The following is a 25,382-nucleotide window of genomic DNA, read 5'->3' on the forward strand; positions in this document are numbered from 1 at the left end:
CATTTTATTACACAGCTGCTAAATTGATATATTAAAATCTAGTGATCACTTCTCAGCTCTTTCTGTTCCTCAGCTTAGTACAGTTCCTAAATTGGCCCTAAACTACGATACATGCACTACACGATACATACATAGACATATGACTATGGCAAGGATTAGATTGTGAGCTCCTCTGAGGGACAGTTAAGTGATAAGACAATATACTCTGTACAAAGCTGCGGTAGATGTCAGCGCTATAAAAATACTCAATAACTTTGATTCTTCTGTTTTTAAAATATGAATGCATTTTCCATAAGAATTAAAAAACAGCAAATAAAAGCATTTTGTCACTAGGGATGGTCACTTACAAAAAAGACTAATTAAATGCCATCAAGGTGGAATTTGATTGGTCAATCTTCAAGATGCATAATTTGCTTAAAAAAAACAAAACAAAAAAAACAAATATAATATGCATCAAATTGGAATTATTTGCATCTTATTAGCTTTCCAATTAACTGCCAATTCACTACTCGGAGACTCAAACCCATTTTTACGTGATTTCACTGTTTGTTTGTTTTTTTGTAGATAAGTGAAGGGAAAAATAAAGTTTAAAAATGATTTGCAAAAATAATATGCAAAAGGACATATAGGGCTGTTTTCCACTAAGAAATGCAATCCTGTGCAATTGCATTCCTTCTATTCTCCACTACCGCAATTTGATGAGTATACAGCGCCATTGCAATGCATTTGTGATTTGCAATGCATTTGTGATTATCTTATATCGGAGTACACACAAGCCAATATTCCCTCCTGATCGACAAACATAATCTGAAGTGAATTATGTTGCAGATTGGGAACCACCAGTTATCGTCTTATTGGTCTTTGTTTACTGGTAAACACTGATGGGACATACACATACTGCACCATATACATGTGAAGCCCACTGATTGACGTAAACAAGGACCAGCGAAAACGTGCTTTGGACACAGAGAACACACTGGTCGAGCAACTGAACGTGTGTCTATGGTGCTTCTGCTTTTCTGACCAATCAGCAATGGATAAAAAATTGCTGGAAAGAAACATTCTCTAATTCTTAAAGTTCATTTAATGAGATTGCCAAAGATATAAATAACCTGAAACGTGGAATAAAATGTGGAATCCTATAAACCGGCAGTACATAAATATATGAGTTTAGTGCAACATAAAAAGTGGGGCAGAATTCATACTTTTTTTTAAAAGATAAGTGTTCAAGCATACAATAGAAAACAGTTCTAACCTAAACACACAACATTGACATAGGACGTTTCCCCAGCACCCCTGCTTGACTTGCTGGAACTTCCTAGGTAATGGAAGGACAACCTTCCTGTATTCAGTCCCATTGCAGGCTGTGTCACCATTCTGTGGACAGGAGGCTCCATAGGTGATCACAGATGAATATCCTGGAGTGTTGGGTGCTGTCGATGCAGATCGGCTGAGCTACCTCTCCTCCATGGTGGACTGAAGATTAGTGTTAAGTAAAGAACACACACAACGCAAAGCAAACACCTTTTAAAAACAGAATTATGACCCGAGTACATTGCAGTTGGTATTTAATTTGCATTTGAATACCTTTTCATCTGTGTTTTAAATCGAACCTAAAGTGAGGCATATGGAGGCTGCCATATTTATTTCCTTTTAACCAATACCAGTTGGCTGGCATTTCTGCTGATCTTTCTGGCCAGTAATGTCTGTATCACACACCTGAAACAAGCATGCAGCAAATCCAGTCTGACTCCAATCAAAACAGCTGATCTGCAGGTTTGTTCAGGTTCTATAGTTACTAGTATTTGAGGCAGAGGATCAGTTGGACAGCCAGGCAATGTGCACTGTTTAAAAGAAAATGTTAGCAATGATATCCCTCACTTCCGGTTTCTTTTAAACAACATTGGATACAAAAACCTGTACACAAGCTAAAGTGTTGTCAGCCAAGCCCATCTGTCTGGGCCATCTCTGGGGCATCCACTGACTACTGTACATCTCCCAACACACATTGGCTATCATTCATGAACGTACTGTCTGTAAGGTAAATCCGTGCAGGGAAACACCGCTGTCGGTATTTCAGCCTTCTGGGTGGTCATTCATAAAAATGTTTCTAGTTGTGATAGGAGTGCGGAGATATCCCGCTGTAGGCTAGCGGTAGGCTGTCGGTAGGCATGCGGAAACAGGAGAAGCTGGCCGTGTCCCTCCATGCGGTGTTTTCTCTGCTGCTGCTTGGGAGGTCCGTCCCATTCACTTACATGTATTTCACATGCCTATTGCTACATCCAGGGGAGCGGTAATCCCCGTCCGCTTACCTTAATTTTTATGAATTTACATTTTGTTACATTTCCGCATAGAATTACCGCACAATGCGGTAATTTATCGCTCTGCTAGGGAAACAGCCTTTATGAATACACATTTTGCTCAGTGCTCAGTAAAGTCGGCTGTTTTTAGCATTTCCGCATGCTGGAACGCTTTATGAATGATAGCCATTGCAGTGGGCGTGTGCGACACTGCCAGGAAGTTGAAAGGTTGGCAGCTGTGGTCTATCCCCGGAGAACATGGTGGATCCCTTATAGACTGGGGGCTAGAGGTGCAGCACCCCATGGGTAAATAATGACGCTCACCCCAACACCCCCTCCCCCCAATGCCACACTCCATTACGAACCTCCCTTATGAACCAGGTCATAAAATATGCTCAGCTGCCTATAAGTCAAGGTCCTGAGCAGAAGTGAATTGCTCATTAGGGTTTATGGCAAATTCCTGTTCATCATAAATCTGTCCAGGACAGACTGCTTCCCCTTGTCAAAAAAAAAGCGGGAAACTGCTTCCATGTGACTTAAAGTGCACCCAAGATGTTTTAAATAGCATATATACTCACCTGGGGCTTCCTACAGCCCCATGTAACCTTGGGCTCCCTTCCATTCTCCCGGGCGTGTCCGTTCTTCTATAATCTTGCCTTACAACAGGGTAGGTCTGTGCAAGCCTGGCCTCGTGCCTCCCCTTGCGCTCCATTCGCCGGAAGCACCCGCCCCCGTGCAAGCAGTACGGCACAGAACATTCCAGCAATGGGAGCACAATGGGGCATGCACAGTCCAGGGAAAGATAGTAGAAGATTGGACCACCTGGGAGGACAGCAAGGGAGCCCCGGGAGCTGCTGCTATATAAAACGTCTCTGGTTTCCTTTAAAGCAAAATTCTACTCTTGCTAAAAACTTGCGATAAAGGTGAACCAATATTAAAAATGACCTTTGTATTCCAAGTCTGAAAACAATTTTGAGCCCAAACTGGTTTTATTTTCTAGTCTAGAAGGTGTACTCCATGTTTGACTCTTCCTTATGAGTAATTTGCTCTACAGTGTGATTCACCACATCTGCCCCAGCTGAGTGACAGGAAGCAACAGAGATTCCCATCGCATGTGAGGACAGATGGCTAATTGGAGCAGCCCAATCAGGCAGGAAGGGGCGGGGACAGTTTACTACTCAGGTCTCTGTTAAACTCCATACACATAATTAAAGCAAACCAGAGATGAACACTGGCACAAAACAAAACATTTCCCCCTATAGATTTTACAAAATAAATACTAAACCTGGTATTTTCACCACACTGGTGTGCCGTTTTTAGTGATTTTTGTACTAAAACTCCACGCAAAAAATACAGTTCATCAGAAAAGCATTATTTAGTGGGCTGTGTGCGCAAAATAAAATCACCATTTCTAAAAAAACCTCTTACGACTAACAAATATAGATTAAAAAAAAAAAAAACATTTTCAAAATGCCCTTACGTTAGCAGACACCAGCAGCTCCTCCCATCTCATTACAGCTCTCTGTGATGCTGCAAGTATACAGAACAGGAAAGCAGAGCCAGAAGGAGGCAGGCTTGGGCTTGAAAAAAGACAGACTCGGCTATAATGATTCCTGAGCAAAGCCAGACTAAATGTTCAATCAGGGATTTTATCAGGGTTGATAACAAGCAGGCTGAGCAGTGAAGGATGAAAGAGAAAGCAGGGTAGGTGTTTTCTCTAATGTTCCCACTGATACATATAGTAATTACATGATGGTGCTTCGTCTCTGGTTCACTTTAAAGAGGTAGTAGTCATAGGGCTGGCTAACAAGCGCCCGGACGGTGCAGAGAGCAGCTGTCAGGCGGTGACTTCACGGCTTGTCAGCTGCAAGTGTGAAAGAGCCCTTAGTGTGAACAGGAATTTGCCATAAATCCTAATGTGCAGTTCTCTTTTGCTCAAGACCTTAACTCAAAGGGAATCTGAAGTGCAACGATATATGAAGGCTGCCATATTTATTTCCTTTTAAATAATCCCATTTGCCTGGCAGTCCTGATGTTTTTGGTTTTTGAAACAAGCATGCAGCCAATTTAGTCAGACTCGGTCAAAAACATGTGATCTGCATCCTTATTCAGGGGCTATGGCTAGAGACAGGGCATCAGAAGGAAAGCCAGGAAATCTGCATTGTTTAAGGCTACTTGCACACCAAGACGTTGCGTTAGGTGCTACGTTAAGGTCGCATAACGTGCACCTAACACAACCTATGGTGCTGCAAGAGCCGACAGAGTGAGCCGCGTTAGGCGGCTCACTTCCTATAATGTCTCCCAGAGTGGCGCTGATTGGCCAGCGGGTCCACGTGATGCGGAGCGAGACACTCCGCATCACGTGGTCCCGCCGGCCAATCAGCGCCCGCCAGTGCAGTGAATATTAAGTAGCCATGTGCGCGGCTACTGTAGCTGGCTCTCCCCGCCTCCTCTCCGCCCCCCACTGCGCATGTGCAAACAGTCTAACGCGGCTATAGCCGCTCCAACGCCGTAGCATGCTGCACTTTGCGGAGAACGTACAGCGTTACATGTAACGCAACGTGGGCTGTGTGAACAGCCCACTTGTGTTACATTGCTGTGCGTTGGGGGAGCGTTACAGGCGCACTAACGTGCGCCTGTAACGTCTTGGTGTGTAAGCAGCCTAAAAGGAAATAAATATGGCAGCTTCCATATCTCTTCTGATCTGATTTTAAAGCAGACCTGTAGTGGGGGGATATGGAAGCTGACAATGTATTGCCTTTTAAAAGCAATGCTGCTGTCCTGCTTATCTTTTTGGCTTTAGTTGCTTCTGTACCACAAAGGAAGTAAATATGGCAGCCTCCATATCCCTCTCACTACAAGGTCACTTGTAAGACAGGATGTACAAAGAAATGTTGATCTGTAAGCAAATACCTGCCTTTTTATGCGCAAGTTCCTAGTAATCTGCCTGAACTGTGTAAATAAATCTTTGCCTATTCATAAGAGATGCCCAGGCTTGGGTCAGAGTGTAACAAAGGCGTCTATTCACAGAGGGATGACATACGCCACCACACAGAGCAACCATGCTGGCAGCTGCAACTCCACTTATACAAATATTTTCTTAAAATCAATAAAAAAAAAGGCCAAATGAAGCCAACACAGATAAGTCCAAGTAAAGGATAAACAGGGGCTTAAATGCCAAGTATGCCATTTATAAGGATGCAATGGGTACGTTACTAGCACCGCAACGCATCTTTCCTCAGAGCAGCAACTCCAACTATAACCTTCTGGGGACCGCCGTAGGTTGAATCAACGTCCAGCAGGTGGTGATACAGTTCTGACCTGACGTTGATTCAACGTCCACGCTAAAGAACCGTCCTGACGCGATTGTGCGCACCCGAGCGAGGAGATTAAGCTGTCATATGACAGCTGGCATCTCCCCTCAGTGATCAGCAGTTATCGCGTATGGCTGCTGATCACTACAATCGCCGTCGGATCGTAGTGATCACTTTGACAGCAGCGGCGGCAGGGGGGGGGGGGGGGGTGTAACGCTGGATTCCAGAAGGTGAAGAGGACATTAGGATCCAGAGGCTTCCCCTTCCCAAGGCAAGTACCCCCAGGGGCTGCTTTTTTTTTCTTTTACAGATTCCCTTTAAGGGCCTGTTCCCACTTAACCCTCCTGGCGGTAACCTCGACCTACACTCGGGGTAGCAGAAGAGGATTACAAGGCCCCGGGAGGAATTTTCTGAATAAAAAAAAAAAAAAAAAAAAAAAAAAAAAAAAACACCACTTGTTGTAAACCTGGTAGCTAGCACTAGGCTAGCTACCTGTGCCCCCCAAGTCCCTCTGCTCTGCTCCAATCCCCCCCAATCGCCACCGTTATATGTACCACCCCCGGGATCACGCGATAGCGCAGCCTCTCCAATCACCTCCAGGCTTCACTATGGGGAGGATCGGGATGGCGCATGACGTCATGTTCCGATCGTCACCATAGCGACGACTGAAGCCGATTGGGGAGGCTGCGGACTTCTTGAGGAGAAAGAAAAGACGCAGGACTGGTTGTAGGCAAACTGATGTCCATGTAGAAAACCGATTGAGACCAGATCTAGCAAATAGCGATCAGATCTGACAATTCTTAAATGTCTGCACAGAGGTTTAGACAAGGATTGCGATCTCACTCCCTACCTGACTGTAAAAATCTTTAAAGCATACCTGACCCGATATGCTTAGATAAATATTGGTACATAGTGTACCAGTCCTACTAAGAACTTGTCTTCGGTCCCTTTTTATTGCGTTGCTTTATGCAAATTAGGCAGTTTTAATTAATCCCAGGCTCTCCTGAAAAGTAAACAAAAGACTAACCAATTCTATGTGGCTGAGGAAACACTGCTGACAATATAATGCTAAGAAGGCTTGTGGTGAGGTTCCCCCTATCACCTATTCGCTCCCAAAAAAAATGTTCGGAGCTCTGATGAAAGCTAAATATTTTAACTTAATTATGGCATTTAAAGAGACTGAAGCGAGTATAAATCTCGCTTCAGAGCTCATAGTTAGCAGGTGCATGTTTGCATCTGCTAAACCGCCGCTAAACGGGGGTCCCTTCACCCGCAAATGTTAGTCGTGGAATTGGTCGTTCCTGGAGGCAGGGCTAACGGCTGCAGCCCTGTCCAGTCGTGTCTATCAGCGGCGCATCGCCGCCTCTCCCCCGCCCCTCTCAGTGAAGGAAGACAGAGGGGTGGGGGAGAGGCAGAGATACGCGCTGACAGACGCGCGTCGGGCAGGGCTGCGGCGGTTAGCCCTGCCCCAACCAGGAAGAGGGGATGCGCTGCACGGAGGGGATTTGGGGGTGAAGGGACCCCCGTTTAGCGGCGAGATAGCGGCGTTTTAGCAGGGGCACGCATGCCCCTGCTATCTTTGAGGTCTGAAGCGAGATTTATTCTCAGGGGACTGATAGAAGCCCCAGGTAAATAAGATTTTATTTTCAAACACAATGGTAGACACACTGAACAAGTACAAGGGTTGAGTCAAAGAACGAGCACAATAGGAAAATCATGGATAGGAAAGTCATAGAACAAGCACAGCGGATGAGACACAGAACAAGCACAGCGGACGAGACACAGAACAAGCACAGCGGACGAGACACAGAACAAGCACAGCGGACGAGTCACAGAACAAGCACAGCGGACGAGTCACAGAACAAGCACAGCGGACGAGTCACAGAACAAGCACAGCGGACGAGTCACAGAACAAGCACAGCGGACGAGTCACAGAACAAGCACAGCGGACGAGTCACAGAACAAGCACAGCGGACGAGTCACAGAACAAGCACAGCGGACGAGTCACAGAACAAGCACAGCGGACGAGTCACAGAACAAGCACAGCGGACGAGTCACAGAACAAGCACAGCGGTCAAGCTCAATGGTTGGGTAACGATGTAGTGAAAGGATACTGCCTTTGACAAGTGTTGAGTCACAGTTGTAGTCCCAATCAATCTTGGTTACAAAATGAAAGAGTTTAGCCACATACCTGAAAAGAACGGAGTAGTAATAAGAGTGCTTATAGTACATCTTTCATTATTAAAAGCATTCATTATACTGTATTTGTGCAGCATAGTCACAATTAAAGAAAAACACGTTTGTAAAGCATCTAGAAACAAAGAAGCAAATTCAAACACACATATCACATCTTAAGGAGAAAGAAAAGATGCAGGACTGGTTGTAGGCAAACTGATGTCCATGTAGAAAACCGCTTGAGACCAGATCTAGCAAATAGCGATCAGATCTGACAATTCTTAAATGTCTGCACAGAGGTTTAGACAAGGACTGCGATCTCGCTCCCTATCTGACTGCGAAAATCTTTGAAGCGTACCTGAAACTATATGCTTAGATAAATATTGGTACATAGTTTACCAGTCTTACTAACAACTTGTCTTAGGTCCCATTTTATTCCATTGCTTTATGCAAATTAGACAGTTTAATTCAGCCCAGGCTCTCCTGAAAGGTAAACAAAAGACAAACAACTTCTATTTGGCTGAGGAAATACTGCTGACAACATAATGCTGAGAAATTCAAAAGGCTATTATTGCCTTTGATCCTGCATCTGAATGAAGCCTATTTTAAGTCACACTGACATGGCTGCTGTTTCATCTTTAATTTGCCCCACTACACCTTAATCCATCTTTTGCTGTACTAGAGTTCTGGGATGTGAATATGGGTTGAAACTGCATCCCAAAACCTGATGGACAGATAGTTCAAGACTCAAATTGAGTAGAATTGGTGGCATCGGCTATAAAATCACTACCATCAAAGTGAATAACCGTGATGGTGATCAATAACGCTTGAGGTGTGGTGCATTTCACCTTAGATGTATGTGCGTGTCTAAGGAAACCAGCTGTGTGATCAGCATGTAATATGCTGAAGTCAGATGACTGTTACCAAGACAGGAAAGGTAGGGAGGATAAAAGTCCCCAAATGGGACTCAGAGAGCAATAAAAACCTGGCAGAGGTTCATTTCCTCCCCCGAGCTCTCCACATTGAGAAGAATGAATAGTGTGAAGTCCCAGTGTTGTAATGACAGCACTCACAATGCTGAAGGGATCACTACAGTGGTATCTTCCTGAGCCTCTCTCTCCACGGCTCCAATCTCTTCTTCCAGAAACTTTAGGTCTTCAATTTCTTTTTGGAGAAATGTTAATGATGTATAGGAAAAATACAAGTCACAAACTGGGCACAAAAAAAAAAAAAAAAAAAAAAACCACTTTAGGAAGTATGAAAAAAGTCACAGCCCCAATCTTATAAGGAGATAATCTACATATTGTACACACTTTAGATTTCAGGAAGGAACATTTTGACTGAGAAAAATCTCTCTGGGTGCATATTAACCCCCTCGCTACATGATAGCCGCTGACAAGCGGCATCCCCTAAGCAGGAAATCCCGTTCAGAACGGGATTTCCTGCTGGGCTTCCCCGGTCGCCATGGCGACCAAGCGGGATGACGTCGTGGACGTCAGAGGGAATCCCGATCCACCCCTTAGCGCTGCCTGGCACTGATTGGCCAGGCTGCGCAAGGGGTCTGGAGGGGGGGGGGGGGGGGGGGGAGGGGCGGCGAGGCGGGTAGCGGCGAATCGGCAGCGATCGGAAACTGCACGCAGCTAGCAAAGTGCTAGCTGCGTGCAGTAAAAAAATAAAATAAATAAAAAACAAACAAAAAAAAAAAATTGAAAAAAAAAAAAAAAAAAAATCGCCTCAGCGGGGCCTGAGAAATACTCCTACGCAGGTTACCCCAAGCTGAGCTCTGAATAACCGGCAAGGAGGTTAAAAATCCAAAGGCCAATTTTCTGTACAAACACTCCCTGACCTTTCCTTTGCCACTGTCAATCATTCTCTGCTTCTCCAGACACTCATCACTGGGTGTCAAGAGCCTAGCATATTCTTGGACTTGTTCCTACCTGTCTGGGTGTTCTTTCACTCTCTCCTACTCCAATACCAACTACTCCCCACACCTGCTGTCTGCTGGTGTACCATAAGGCTCTGACCTTGGTCCTCTTCTCTCTATATACTCATGGCCCGGGACAACTAAATGCTCTTTTGGCTTCCAGTATCAACCCTATGCTGGACACCAAAATATGTCTTTCAGCTCCTGACCTGTCTATACTTTTATCTCGTGTCCCTGGCTGTTTGTCTGCGGTTTCTGCATTCATGTCATTCAGTTCCCTCAAACTTAAAGTGAATAAAATTAATATTTCCTCTCCCTACCCAGTGTTCTCCCCAGGGTCTTTTAGCCGGGTGCTCCACCCGGCTAGTTTTGGTGACCACCCGGCTGTCATCGGCTCACCTCCTCCGATGCTGTAACCAGAGTTGCTCACAGAAGCACTGGTCGTGCATTCTCATTTCACGCCACCTGGCTACCATTTCATGCCACCCGGCTGGAAAAAAATTCTGGGAAGAACACTGCTACCTATATTTATCATTAATGTAGAAAACTCCCCGTCCGTCATGCTCCAAGCCTAGAAATTTTCAAACGAACCCTCAAGACACAACTCTACAGACAAGCTTATAAAGTTGATATCTAGCTAGAATTTAAGGCTCACTGCCTCATCTGTTAACCTCTTAGGCTACTCTCCAAGTGTCTCCAAGCCACTACCCTCCAGAACAGTGCTGTCCAACTGGTGGCCCATATCTGGCCCGCCGAGCCTCCTGCTGCGGCCCGTCTGCCACTAGCTGTGTGTCTGCCGTGTGCATCTCCCCCCCCCCCCCCCCCCCCCCAAGTTCTCGGAAAGCAGAGCACTTGTCACAGCAGTCCTTTTGACCTAAACATTTTACCCCACTATTGGTACCCTATTTATTGTGGATGGCACACCACCATGTAGTCTGGAAAAAAAAAAAAAATTTGGCCCACTTCCTTATACCACATATTTAAAAATGCTAGTTACACCAGCGATACACTAAGGCCTGAGACGCACTGTGAGGGCTTTCTGAGAGCTTTTCTGACCATCAGCGCTGAATTTTTTTTTAATTTTTTTTTTAAACTATCGTTGACTTGCATCAAAGATTTTTTGGAAAAATCGTAATTGTGGCAATTTTAGATCAATGGGAGAGTTTTTAAAAAAAAAACACTTAGACATCGCTGATGGTTAGAAAAGCTCTCAAAAAAGCAATCACTGTGTGTCTACAGCCTTAGTGGGATAAACATTGTGATTATATTGCCTAGTGCACACGCTAGATGAAACTCAGCCAAGATACTAAAATGTGTACAGCAGCACCATTATCCCCTGCATAGCAAAATAAAGTGTCGCTAGCCTGCAGGCTACTAACGAGTATGTACAGCCTCAGGCCTGATCATGTCCCGATCTCTGATGAGCAAAATGCCTTGTAAGCGTGTGTCTAGAAGGCTTTAGTTTAGATTGCTTCTGTTCTGTCTCATTCTACCCTTCCTTGCTTGCTTCTACTAGCAGTCAATATTAGCAGGCTTCCTGCACTGTTCACTTGTGTAAACAGGTTTTCTGAGATGGGGGTAGCGAGTGAGGCCTCATTAGGATCCAGAGGCTTCCCTCTCCTTAGGTAGGTATTTAATTTTATACCTGAGCTTCAGCTCAACTATACTTTTAAATTGTGTATTTTAAAAAACTTTTGCTAAAAATTTAACCAAGACATCGTTTTGGCTTCTTTTTGTACCCAATAAGTGTACTTCCCGACCTAATCCTGCCATTCAGTAGCCCCTCATCCTGCCCCCCAGGTAAATGCAGCTATTTCCTTCCAGAAGGTAGAGGCCATTGCACTCACATATTACTGTACATCTGCCCATTTATGCACTCCCAAAACTTCTGCATTGCTCTCAGCAGCTGTGTGCATCACCATGGAAACATCATGGTACTTCTTCCTTGCTGCCAGAGTGCATTAGATTTAAACAGTGAGGGAGTCCTTTACATTTCAAAGGGGGCACAACTGTGTGACATCATGTCAGATTTAGCCTACAGAATCATATATAAGTCTGTATGTGATTCAAAACTTCTTATTGTACGGTTCTGATCCAGTTCTGTATAATACCTGAAGAAGAAACTTAGGCCTCTATTCATCATTGTCTTTGCGATAACTTTTTCCAGTTCGTTAAATTACCGAATTCTAAGTTTATCGATTTCTAGTTGTGTTCATCAAGGTTTTTCTACATTCGGTTTGACTTTGATAAAATATCGATAACAATGCTGTAACATGTCGATATTTCCATTTTACAGCGGTAATTTAACACAAGGCCACAAGATTCCCATGGAATTGTGGGTAAACAGGCAGTCCTTTGAACACCACATTGCAACATTCAGAATTGGGCTTAACACCTGGACCAGGATTCTGGAAGTGGCTTGGGACAATCCCAATTTTACCAGCTACGGCTTGATAGGAGCCTTTTCTGAAAAAATGTAGTGCAGCTAGCAATTTGGTTAACCCTGGCACTGCCTGTGTTCTCTTACAAGATGATTCAAGAGAAATGCAGATGTCCTGGTATAGCAAATAGATCCATTCTCTTGCAAATTGATATGGTTCAAGACCTTATTCTTGCCCTTCTGCGCTTTTGAATCACTCTCAGCTGATACATAACCACTTCAAATGGCTCCATCTTCTCTGTCAGCAATGATCTGACAGGAATAACGACAGAGCAGTGAAGGAGATAACTAATCCTAAATGTAACGCTAAACCACGCACACTTTCATTTTAATTAATTGCCCTTTCTTTCGTTTTATCGCATCATTACCGAATGCTCGCTAACAGATAACTTTGATGAATCCCAAAATCAACTTATCGAGTTCGGTATTTTACCGAGCTGTCGGTAATTGATTCGATAAGTCTTGATGAATCGAGGCCTCAATGTTTAGAAAGCTTGCTATAAGCCCTGTACCGTTAGTCATTAAAGGTATCACCGGAACGTATGTTGGTTTGATGTCTGCATTTCTGAACCTGGAATAAAAGCGTTGCTGCCAATTATATTTTTTGAGAACACGATTAGTGATACCCTATTATAGCACATAAATTTTCACTATACTATTACTGTTGCTCTGCTACTGAAGGATATTTTATGTCAGTTTCTGTGGCGGAGTTCTTCTCACAGACTCTCTGCAACTCCTGCTCAATTTTCTGAAGTTTGGATGACACTTTCTGCTTGCTTTCTTCTGTTTCCAGGAGCGTTTGGGCAACCTTTTCTTCCACAGACAGAACATCTGAAAAGATGGTCATAAACAGGATGTGGTTTTAAAATTAAAATAAAGCACTAAACATTGCTAAAACGTATTCTAACTGATACTAATGGACAGCAATGAACAATGACTGTATTCACTCGCAGCAAAGTCAACTTGAAGAGCAAGAGGACACCCCTTTACAAGCTAGACATCTAAACTAGGAAAAATGCATAGTCTCACATATAAAGCTACACACCTGATATCTGATCATTACTTTTTAGGCAACAGTTTAGGATAGAACACTGTACAGTTTGCACTGAGAGGAAAGCGGTCAATGAGGGCCGTCTGTCCAGTCACATTGCTAAAAGGGAGGTCGGAGACATCAGGGAGACCTGTATACACTACATTTTTGTCCGAAACAATCAGGAGTAATAATTTCAGCTAAAAGGAGTCTAAACTGTGTATGTAGCTTAAAGCAACTATATAGGAGCATTAACCTCTTGCCGACCGCGTCACGCCAGTAGGCGTGGCTGCGGCGGCAGCCCCAGGACCGCCTAACGCCAATTGGCGTAAAGTCCTGGGGCTCTGTTTTGCAGGAGATCGCGCGCAAGCATCTCCTGCTTGGGGGGCGGAGCTCCGCCCCGCCTTCAGTCTCCGAGCGGCTATTGCCGCTCGGGAGACTGTTAGACGGCGTGATCGCCGTCTATTTACTCTGTGCAGCGCTGCGATCAGCAGCAGCGCTGCACTGGGGACAGCCGTGTGACACGGCTGTCCCCCTGGGGGGACAAGAGAGCGATCGGCTCTCATAGGCAGAAGCCTATGACAGCCGATCGCCGTAATTGGCCGGCTGTGGGGAGGGAAGGAAGGGATTTAAAGGAAGAGGGGTTTTTTTTTCAAAATACGGCAACAATAATATTTATTAAACAAAAAATAAACATGGGGGGGGAGCGAGCAGACCCCACCAACAGAGAGCTCTGTTGGTGGGGAGAAAAGGGGGGGGGGGGGGGGGAAATCACTTGTGTGCTGTGTTGTGCGGCCCTGCAGCTTGGCCTTAAAGCTGCAGTGGCCTTTTAAACTAAAAATTGCCTGGTCACTAGGGGGGGCTTAGCCCTGCAGTCCTCAAGAGCTAAAAAAAAAAAAAAAAAAAAAGTCAAATACCTATAGAGAGCTCTGGATGCTATAGAGCAGACATGTTCAAAGTCTGGCAGGGGCCAAATGTGGCCCGCTGAGTCTTTTCTGCTGATGCCCAAAGCTCACTACCAGTTAATTCCATGCAGCCCGCAAGCTGTAGCTGCGGTGTCACATGCAGGGACCACCTTGTTTTACCATCGTCCTCCCCCTTTGCAGCAGTAACAGGCACTGATTAGCAACTGCCACTGTGCCAGCAGCAGTACCAGCCGCTGACTAGCAGCAGCCACTATGCGAACAGCAGTAACAGGCACTGATTAGCAACTGCCACTGTGCCAGCAGCAGTAACAGCCACTGATTAGCAGCAGCCACTAGGCCAGCAGCAGTAACAGACACGGATTAGCAGCCGCCACTGTGACAGCAGCAGCCACTGATTAGCAGCTGCCACTGTGCTAACTGTACATGGTATTCGGGTTATTTCCCTTGGAAATTTGTTATTTGACAAAATATCACAGGCATAGTGTACCTAAGGCAATCAGCAAACATTGTGTTTAATTTTGTTAGATCGGCCCCCTATCACTATCAAGAATGGTGATATGGCCCTTGGTCTAAAGAGTTTTCAGACCCCTGCTATAGAGCCTTCCCTGTCCTTTCTTGTTAGAATGGTTCCAGAGCTGTCCCCTGTTCAAATGAATCACCTCAGAAGCATTCAGGTTCTTAGATAAATATGTGTTTTTTGTTTGTTTGTTTGTTTTTAAATACATTTTAGCCTTGGGTTCTCTTTAAAGCAGGGCTGTGGAGTCGGTCCAAAAATCCACCGACTCCTCAGTTTAGGATTCCACCGACTCCACGACTCCGACTCCTCTAATTTGCATATTACAATTTTGTTGCTTAAAAGTATTTAACATGAAATTTGTCTCTTAAAGAGAAACTCCAACCAAGAATTGAACTTTTTCCCAATCAGTAGCTGATACCCCATTTTACATGAGAAAGACAATGATTTTCACAAACAGACCATCAGGGGGCGCTGTGTGACTGATTTTGTGCTGAAACCCCTCCCACAAGAGGCTCTGAATACCGCGGTACTGCTGGCAAACTGCCACAATGTAACAATGTTCAGAGACAGGAAATAGCTGTTATTAGCTGTCTCTAACAGACAGAGCAGCTAGAAACAGCTAAATAACCTGCCCACAGTAACAATGTCACCATGTAATAAATGTCAGAATGTGAATCTGGGAGAGGAAAGATTTTACAATGAGCAAACACTGACTAAATCATTTATACATAATTATGGTAAAAAATGAAGCACTTTTTTTACTACATTATTTTCACTGGAGTTCCTCTTTAACTGCCAACGATTAGGAATTTTACAAGACAACTGAAGTGAGAAGGATATGTAGACTACTATATTTATTCCCTTTAGACTAAAACTAGTCCTTGGTAAGAGTACTTGTAAAAGGTACAAACCGGAACAAAGAACATCTATCAGGCTATAGGCAATGTAAGTGTGGGTACATGTAAGAATGATGTGCAGGTACTCTGCAGGGGAATGAGGGGATTCTTCTTCTATTACACATTCTTCATGTACAATCTGAACATGGATCAGGCCCTAGACAATGTGACTGTGGGTACATGTAAGAGTGATGTGCAGGTACTCTGCAGGGGAATGAGGAGATTCTTCCTCTATTACACATTCTTCATGCACAATCTGAACAAGGTTTATGGGTGACAGACAACACCTCTGTGTTCAATGTGCACAGCATTCTCAGTGGATTCCCTGCAGCTCTGTGGGGAGTGCATATGTAGAGTATAGTACTACTGTGTAACAAAGTAAACCTGAGAGATGAAATTAAAGTTTTATACATACCTGGGGCTTCCTCCAGCCGCCTTCAGGATAATCAGTCCCTCGTTGTCCTCCTCCACCACCTGGATCTTTTGCTATGGGTCCAGGTACTTGAGCCAGTCTGGTTTAGTGCGCATGCACACACTTCGCCGCCAGGAGCATACTACACCTGTGCAGCACTATTGCGCAGGTGCAGAATGTTCCTGGCTGTGGGAGCGGCATGCGGCCAGACAGCGCTGACTGGCTGAATTACCAGGACTCATAGCAGAAGATCCGGGTGGTGGAGGACAGCGAGGCACTGATTAGCCTAAAGGGGGCTGGAGGAAGCCCCAGGTATGTATAAAACTTTACTTTTCATCCGTCTCAGGTACCCTTTAATTTGTAGTCACCAAACCAAATTTTAACAACATATCAAATTATTTGATTTCATCAGCAAAGAGAGTGCATACATTTGCATAAATCAGCATCAGTGCAGAATTATTTCCATCTCATTGACCATCTGTATTAGTGACACAGCTACACATCAGGCTTTATTCTTACAGCATAGATGTTATTTAGTATATATAAGAGATTCCTGTGTACACATCATATATACAGTCACAATCAGATATGTATATCTGACCTTAAAAATACCGAGACTGCTTTATTGAAGCAGCCCAAGTAACTAATTTTGATTGGTTTATTTCATTTTTGTGGACTAAGCTATTACTGTATATATACATTATTTTTAATGACTATTATCTGAGAAATAGAACATTTTATCATATTTTCTATTTTAATTACAGTTACAAATTCATTAGGAGTCGGAGCATTTTTTCCCCGACTCCGACTCCAGGCACCCAAAATTGCCCGACTCCACGACTCCGAAGCCCTGCTTTAAAGGACAGGTGCGAGAAGGAAAAAAAAAATAAAATTAAAAAAAATGAATATATCTACTTACCTGGGGCTTCCTCCAGTCCCCGGCAGCCTATCTGTCCCTCGCTACAGTTCCGGTGTCCCGGGATTCCCTCCGTTGTAGATGCCGAGGTCGGCATCTTCTGCACCGCTTGCGATCGTGCTCACGTGGGTTGAAGAGTTCTGCGCTCTCGCAGAAGGGGACACCGGAGCTGCACAGAGGGACAGATAGGCTGCCAGAGTTGGAGGAAGCCCCAGGTTAGTAGATCTTTTTTTCTTCTCGCACCTATCCTTTAAAAGGGAATCTAAAATCTATTTTTTTTAAAAATGGAGTTGAAGTTACCTGGGGCTTCTTGCAGCCCCCTGGAGCCGTCCTGTGCCCACGATGTTGGTCCAAGTCCCTCCGGCCAGCAGCGGTGACCCCCCCAAAGCTTTTGGCCCACAAGCCTCCTCATTGCGCTCCCGCAGTCGAGAATGTTCTGTGCATGCGTAGTACGCAGAAAACGCTACTGCACATGCACGGATGTGGAATCGCAATAAGGGAGTGCACGGCCCAGGACTAAGCATGCGCAGTAGCCACCGACTGACGGCAACCGCCCAGCATTGCGGGGGTCAACACTGCTAGCCATGGGACTTGGACTGGTGTCGTGGGCACAGGAAGACTCCAGAGGGATGCAAAAAGCCCCAGGTAAGTTCAACTAATTTTATTTTTAGACTTAAAGAAAATCTGTAAAAAAACAAAAAACAAAAAAAAAAACGTCCCCTGGGGGGTACTCACCTCGGGTGGGGGAAGCCTCTGGATTCTATTGAGGCTTCCCCTGTCCTCCTCGGTCCCACGGCGGCAGCGAAAATCCTCCCGGAGCGGCAGCGATGTAAATATTTACCTCCGTGGCTCCAGCGCAGGCTCAGCTCTTCCCACAGAGATAGGCGGAAATAGCCAATCTCCGTCGGGCCGCTCTACTGCGCAGGCGCAAGTCGCCTGCGCAGTAGAGCGGACCCGACGGAGATCGGCTATTTCCGCCTATCTCCGTCAGAAGAGCCGAAACAGCGCCCCCGCTGGAGCCTGGAAAGGTAAATATTGAACAGGCTGTCGGGCCGGATTTGAAGGGCTGCAGCGAGACCCCCATGGGACAGAGGAGGACGGGGGAAGCCTCATTAGGATCCTGAGGCTTCCCCCTCCAGAGCTGAGTACCCCCCAGGGGACGTTTTTCGAGTTACAGTGTCTCTTTAAGTCTCCTTTTAACATACTAAATAATCAGCGCCTGCCTGTATACTTTTGTCAATCAGATTTTCGTAAACTTTTTGGGCCTACAGGCCTGAAAAGCAAAGCAAAGTCTGATTGATGCTGTATGAGCAGAATCCCTCATTCCCCCCCTTGTTACTGCATCAAGCAAAATCATCAGAAATAAGACAAGCACCTCTGATCAGATCGGAGGTCTGTATTTCTGCGTCCATCAGTGAGTCAATCATGGCCTCCTGCCAGTCCAGGCTTTTCTTCAATGGTGCAGCTGCATTGTCCAAAAGCAAGAACTTGACCATCTCCTGGATCACGTCCATACAGCCTTGTTGTTCATGAAACATTTTACCTTGCGGAGTAGGTGGACAGATGAATAGATCTGTCAATGAAAAGGAAATATGATCAAATCACAACATGCAGGTTTCCTCATCAAATCGGTATAAACTGCTACGCCAGACTGCAATGGTAAAAGTGGTGAAATGGGCCAATCAAAATTGGATGTGTGTACACATCTTAACCACTTGAGGACCTAGGGCTTTCTACCCCTTAAGGACCGGCCACTTTTTTTCCATTCAGACCACTGCAGCTTTCACGGTTTATTGCTCGCTCATACAACCTACCACCTAAATGAATTTTGGCTCCTTTTCTTGTCACTAATAAAGCTTTCTTTTGGTGCTATTTGATTGCTCCTGCGATTTTTACTTTTTATTATATTCAGCAAAAAAAGACATGAATTTTGGCAAAAAAATGATTTTTTTAACTTTCTGTGCTGACAGTTTTCAAATAAAGTAAAATTTCTGTATACATGCAGCGCGAAAAATGTGGACAAACATGTTTTTGATAAAAAAAAAAACCCCATTCAGCGTATATTTATTGGTTTGGGTAAAAGTTATAGCGTTTACAAACTATGGTGCAAAAAGTGAATTTTCCCATTTTCAAGCATCTATGACTTTTCTGACCCCCTGTCATGTTTCATGAGGGGCTAGAATTCCAGGATAGTATAAATACCCCCCAAATGACCCCATTTTGGAAAGAAGACATCCCAAAGTATTCACTGAGAGGCATAGTGAGTTCATAGAAGATATTATTTTTTGTCACAAGTAAGCGGAAAATGACACTTTGTGAGGAAAAAAAAAAAAAAAAAATCCATTTCTTCTAACTTGCACCAAAAAAAAAAAATGAAATCTGCCACAGACTCACCATGCCCCTCTCTGAATACCTTGAAGGGTCTACTTTCTAAAATGGGGTCATTTGTGGGGTGTGTTTACTGTCCTGACATTTTGGGGGGTGCTAAATTGTAAGCACCCCTGTAAAGCCTAAAGGTGCTCATTGGACTTTGGACCCCTTAGCGCAGTTAGGCTGCAAAAAAGTGCCACACATGTGGTATTGCCGTACTCAGGAGAAGTAGTATAATGTGTTTTGGGGTGTATTTTTACACATACCCATGCTGGGTGGGAGAAATATCTCTGTAAATGACAATTTTTTTAATTTTTTTTTTTTTTTTTTTTTTACACACAATTGTCCATTTACAGAGGTGATGGGGGGAGGGTGGGATTGGGTGTGGCGGGAAGTGGGGTCTCAGGCAATCAAACAATCACGGGGCAATCGAAGTCAATCACGGGACAATCAAATACAATTACAGCACAATCGACTCCAATCACAGCACAAGCAAATCTGATGCACTCGGAAGGTGGTGGTGGGGGGGGGGGGTTGGGTGTGGTGGGAAGTGGGGTCTCAGGCAATCAAACAATCACGGGGCAATCGAAGCCGATCACGGGACAATCAAATACAATTACAGCACAATCGAATACAAGCGCAGCATAATCGAATACAAGTGCAGCACAGTCGAACACAATGCACTTGGACGGTGATTAGGGGGGGGGGGGTCTGAGGGCGATTTGAGGGGGTGGGGGGTTGATCAGGAGCCCGCACGGGGCAGACTGAGTCCTGATCTGATGAGAGGCAGACACAGGGGGTTACTGATCAAAGATCAGTTAGTGATTGCTGGGGAGGACAGATGTAAACAAAGAGCAGGGGATGTAATCAGAAGGGGGGTATGAGGGCAATCGAGGGCCTGGGCACGTGATCGGTTACCCCCGCGGGGCAGTTAGGGTCTGCTCTGATGGGTGGGGGTGCTGAGGGGTGATGGACAGGTGATCAGAGGGGGATCAGAGGGTAAGGTAGCTGTATACAGATGTATACAGTATACAGGGGGGTAGTCTGGGATGGGGTGTGGGGGTGATCTAAAGGTAGGGGGGGGGGATCAGGGGTGACTAGGAGGCAGTTAGGGACCTAAACTAAAGGGCAGCGTCGCTAGTTAGTGGCAGGTGGGGGTTTTACAGGGGTGCAGGGGTCTGCTGGGGTGATCAGGGGGGGGTATGAGGCCTGGGGTGGGTGATCAGGGAGGCTGTGGGCAAAATCAAGCTGCGTGCAGTGTCACTTACAAAGTGCTTCCTCCTCGCTGATGGTCTCTGGAACAATGAGACCACGAGGCGAGGAGGAAGCACGTATAAGGCACTTTGTTTACCTAACAAAGTGCCTTATACACTCTGATTGGGCAATTATGCGGATTCCTCCGCTCGCCGGCTCTGCTAAGTGGCCGGCGAGCGGAGACAAAATGCCCGAGTAACGATCCCGGGCGGAGGATCGCGTCACGGATGACGCGATCGCTCCGCCCATGCCCTTAGAAGGACCGCCGCCTCTGTGTGTGAGCCGGTCCTTCAGGGCTCCACTTCCTGGCCGCCTCTGTGCGTTAGGCGGTCGGGAAGTGGTTAAAGTAAACCTGAGATCAACGGAAAAAAATAACATATACCTGGGGCTTCCTCCAGCCTCCTTTAGGCCCATTGGTCCCTCGCTGTCCTACCAGGCCACCTGGATCCACGTCATGTACAGCGCTTCCGATTTGCATTTTTTAAAAATAAAACTTTATCATACTTATCAGGGGTCCTTCTTCCGCCCGTAGCCACGCCCCCTAAAGGAAGAGGTCACAGGTGCTTCTCTATGACGCGCCTGTGATCTGTTCCTTTAGGGGGCAGGGCTACGGACACAGGAAGGAAATACAGAGACCTGGCAAGTATATTAAAGTTTTATTTAATGCTAATCGCTCGGCCCCCAAAGCGCTGCATAATCTCTTTGATAAGCAATTTATGCAGCGCTTATATACTTTGCATTGAGCGCTAACGCGCTCAAAATGCTGCATATCCTGCGATTGCCCCTAATCACAATCGCACTAATGGGTTCCCTCTCACTGACTTACATTGGCAAAGCGTTTTTGGGAATCGCCAGTGATCCCAAAATACTGCCAAAAACGCCCTAGTGGGTTCCTACCCTAGGGGCTCTTTCACATTACATAACGCTTGCAGGAAATCGGCTTCTGCAAGCGTTATGATCTGCGGCGTGATGTCGGGATGTTGCGGTGCAACGCCGATTAACAGCGGTAGTTCTAATTGAACTGACACGAAAACAACGGCGCAATAAAAGCTCCCGTCTGCGTCAGACCACAACGTGCCAAATGTCAGTGTTGGATCAGGCTAAGGATCAGGGGTGACTTTTCCAGTAGGAATAGTGAGCAGCAGCAGTTTCACTATGTGGTTTCCCAATGGGTCACCTCAACCATACTAGTTCCTATTATTATGTGAATCAGGATATTTCAGCGCCGTCATAGCAACAATGCTATGCACCTCGCGTATCAGTAATTCGGGGCTCTGGCGGCTGCCAGACCCCGAATTACATCTCCCTCCAACAACTGGGAGGGGGAATAGTATTTAACACCACCCCTAGTTCAGTGGCAGCAGGGGGAGCAGTCATTCGGCCCTCCCTGTGCCGGGGACGCCATGTACTCACTATCATGGTTTAGGCGGCCTCATAGGGATGTTCCTGTAATGTGATTGGTTGCTTTTCAACAGTTCTCCAATGGCACCACCCTCTAGAAACTTGTATGTTTCAGACAGGTTGTAGTAATAACTACGCCTACACTATTCGACCAGCTTGAGGGCCATTTCACACTGATGTGCGGTGAGTTATGACGCACCACACAATGGCCTCGCTTCACTATACCATGTACAGTAACTAAACTTATGGTGGAAAATTACTGCCATTGTAAAATACCGTGTTTTTTTTCCCACACTCATAAACATTTTTACTGAATGCTTGTAAACTTCGGTAAACTAGTGCGGTAACATGGCGGTAATAGTGAAAAAAAAGTTCATCAAATGTTCTGTAAAAATGCGAAATAAGTCTTATAGTTCCAAAGTCCAGCAAAGCTTGAAAGGCTCTAGACTACATGAAACTGGACGTTATCGTTCACAGAAAAGAAAAAAAAAAATGAATGCGCATTGCGATGTAGTTTTTTCACATGACGCATTATTTCCCATCAGGTTAATCTTTGCTAGGAAAAGGCAACTCGCACTGAAACAGACCTCCGACGTGCATACCATGTGACTGTAGTACATACACAAAATTGCATTTGATCACAAGTTGGCAAGTGTGAGAGGCCCAGTTTACACAGACGGTTTCACTATGGTAAACGACGACCACTGCGCTCATAGTTTGTGCTTCTGAGGGTGCTGTGATTGGAGAACTGTTCCCTATTACATTTCCTGCTGGGTCCCCTAAAGTAGACTAGCATCCAATCTTTTTCCCATCGTTCACACAATTGCTCTGCTTGATCACGCCATTTCCCATCTAGAGAGGTTTGTAAACAAGGCGAGCTGTTCGCCGCGAATAGCTATGAGCAGGCTGGTCCTGTACTACTAACAGGTCGTAATGTCCTGGAGTATGCATCCTTGATTGCGCACCTGTGGCCGGGCACACTTTGCACATATGTGTGATGTCACGAATCAAGGACGCGCACCGCTGAACCTAGGCATGCGCACTAATGGACGTGTGAGGCCACAGGCATGCATACTACTCTGGGACATTGCGACCTGGAAATAGTATTGCCCATAGATGTTCACTGGGGAGTTGTTCGCCAACATCTCTATTCCTGTCTCATTTTCAAGGTAACTGCTGCGCTTCCATATCCCCCTGTGGTGGTTGAAACGTGATGCATTAGTCCAACGACAGGAACCAATACCAATCGCTTCTCTGCAAAGTTACAGATTACCCAGCAAGCTCATGGTGAACAAAAACTCATTGGACACGGTCTACAGTATATGCATGGTGGATTATTGTGGCTCTGTATAATTAACAAGCTGACATCATTGCATTCCAGGGGTTCTGGAGGTTCTTTTAGCTTTCAGGAACAAGGGATAATTTGCATATTCAGCATTGTGGGAGACATATGTACACTCCAATCTGAATAATTGCAAATACGTTCTGTTCTAAGGCCCGGTTCACATTAGCGTTCTGAGCCAAAAGGATCCGGTGAGCAGATCCGGTCTCCGCTTCACCGGATCCGGATGGCTCAGTCCGTGGCTCGGTTCACATAGTGTAAACAGATCTGATCGGATCCGTTTTCACTCAGCAAATACATACCTAATTTTCAGTAGTGGCAGGCGGTAGAGGCTTTCTCTTCTTCCGCTGTGACTACACAGCGTGTCATGTAGTCACATGACGCTGAAGAAGACGGAATCCTCTACCGCCGGTAATACTGAAAATTAGGTATGTATTTGCTGAGTGAAAACGGATCCGATCAATCATTGATCAGATCTGTTTACACTATGTGAACCGAGCTACGGACTGAGCCATCCGGATTCAGTGAAGCGGAGACCCGATCCGCTCACCGGATCCTTTTGGCTCAGAACGCTAATGTGAACCAGGCCTTAGAACAGAACGTATTTGCAATTATTCAGATTGGAGTGTACATGTCTCCCATATGTATAAACCCTCCCTCACCCACCCGCCGTTAGATTTGCATCAGCACATGCCCCCATCACCCCGTGGAACGGTCCGTTACGTTTCCCATTGCCCCAATGCTGCAGTATTTTTGTCCTGATCCGTTCCGCTGGGCAGAGCGATCCGGAAAACTAGGGCCTGCAGCATATTTTATATATCCGTGGACCGGTGTTCCAACTAACTAGCATACATTGACAAAACAGCATACATTTAAAGTGATATACCCTTTGTTAGTAGAATCAGTGTCCCCTTGCCCGCTCGCTGGGCTCCGGGCTCGGTCCTCGCTTCGCTCGGACCTCGCTTCGCTCGGACAACTTTTTATTCTAACTCTATGTCCACTTGGATACTGGAGATTGCACATCAGCACACAGGCAGCTAACTGGGGTTGAAAAGGTTAATGCTGCTGATGGGCATTATGGGGTTAATGTATGATCTGCATGCCTTTGCACATGCTCAGTAGCATTTATATGCTAAACACCGGAACGTATCTGTACATACGCATGTGAAAGGATCCATAGCATTGGATCCATTCACATCCATTCCGTTTGTACAGTATGCGTTTCGGTTCCGATCCATAAAAAACGCTAATGTGAAGTGGGCCTTTTAGGAGGCAAACTTTTGTTTTGCTGCTCCTTTGCAGAGAAATGTTTAGCAGCATCACCTAAAAACCGGACATGCCAGAGCGCCCTTATGAAGAGAGGGGCACAAGAACCAGGGTTGCATGCTCTGTGGATGTCATAATCTATAAACACATACATAAGGTCATATCTCTGACTGACAACCAGCACATTCCACAGCATAGCACAATCTACTCTATTTTATAACACAACACCAAACCCCACCACTCATCGCCTTCACTTTCCCCGCTTCTGCCGGCCCCGCCTCTTCAGCCAATCACTTTGCTCTGCGCACTTACTGACAACCGTAACCATAGCACCCGCTCAGCAGCCGTCCTATCCCATCGCAGGAACTCCTCTCCGCCCACAACCGTTTGAATCCTCCCGCCGTGACCCGGGCGACGGTTACTAGAGCAGCTTCTTTACCTCACAGATAGACGTGTGTGTCCGGGTCGCCCCTCTGCCGTCCCGTTACCTGAGCGTTGCCTTGCCGCTATTCCCGAGCCCGGAGCGTGTCGGGATATGTGTCGCCTCAGAGACAGCTGCGCTATGGGGGAGGAGTCCGAGGACAGTCCGCCTCCTAACAGGGTGGGCCTGGCTGTCTTCCCTCACAACGTCACTCTGCAGTGCGAAGTTCGGATCTTTTCAATGATTCGGATGATTCGAATCGGATCATTGAAAAGATCCGGATCTTTGATCCGAATCTCGGATCATTTTACAAGGGAAGCATTCGGGGGTGAAATGACTAGCAGGACAGGAGAAGGAGAGGGGGGTCGACACACAGAGAAGGGGAGAAGATGGACAGAGGGCAATGAGTGGACAGAGAAGGGAGGAGGGACGAGCAGAGAGCAGAAATGTTTGTTTGCACACAATACCCACATGCTGC

At 45.7% G+C, this 25,382-nt stretch overlaps 1 protein-coding gene across 5 annotated transcripts; it reads right to left on the bottom strand.

Moving 5' to 3' along the window:
* Positions 1–1,061: 1,061 nt before the first annotated feature.
* Positions 1,062–25,120, bottom strand: SPC24 (SPC24 component of NDC80 kinetochore complex). 5 transcript variants are annotated; one of them, XM_068272206.1, is made up of 6 exons: positions 24,972–25,120; positions 18,226–18,423; positions 12,838–12,984; positions 8,863–8,965; positions 7,729–7,805; positions 1,062–1,476 (listed from the first exon to the last, which is right to left on the bottom strand). In XM_068272206.1, exons 2-6 carry the CDS (start codon positions 18,386–18,388, stop codon positions 1,370–1,372), a joined length of 597 nt encoding a protein of 198 aa, XP_068128307.1. In that variant the 5' UTR covers positions 18,389–18,423; positions 24,972–25,120; the 3' UTR covers positions 1,062–1,369. The 5 variants fall into 5 exon arrangements, with proteins under 5 accessions (XP_068128307.1, XP_068128308.1, XP_068128305.1 ...); XM_068272207.1 differs by having other exon boundaries at positions 24,923–25,120; XM_068272204.1 differs by lacking the exon at positions 24,972–25,120 and adding an exon at positions 24,796–24,854.
* Between the last annotated feature and the right edge of the window lie 262 nt (positions 25,121–25,382).

Source organism: Hyperolius riggenbachi, chromosome 3 (assembly GCF_040937935.1).
Source record: "Hyperolius riggenbachi isolate aHypRig1 chromosome 3, aHypRig1.pri, whole genome shotgun sequence".
NCBI lineage: Eukaryota > Metazoa > Chordata > Amphibia > Anura > Hyperoliidae > Hyperolius > Hyperolius riggenbachi.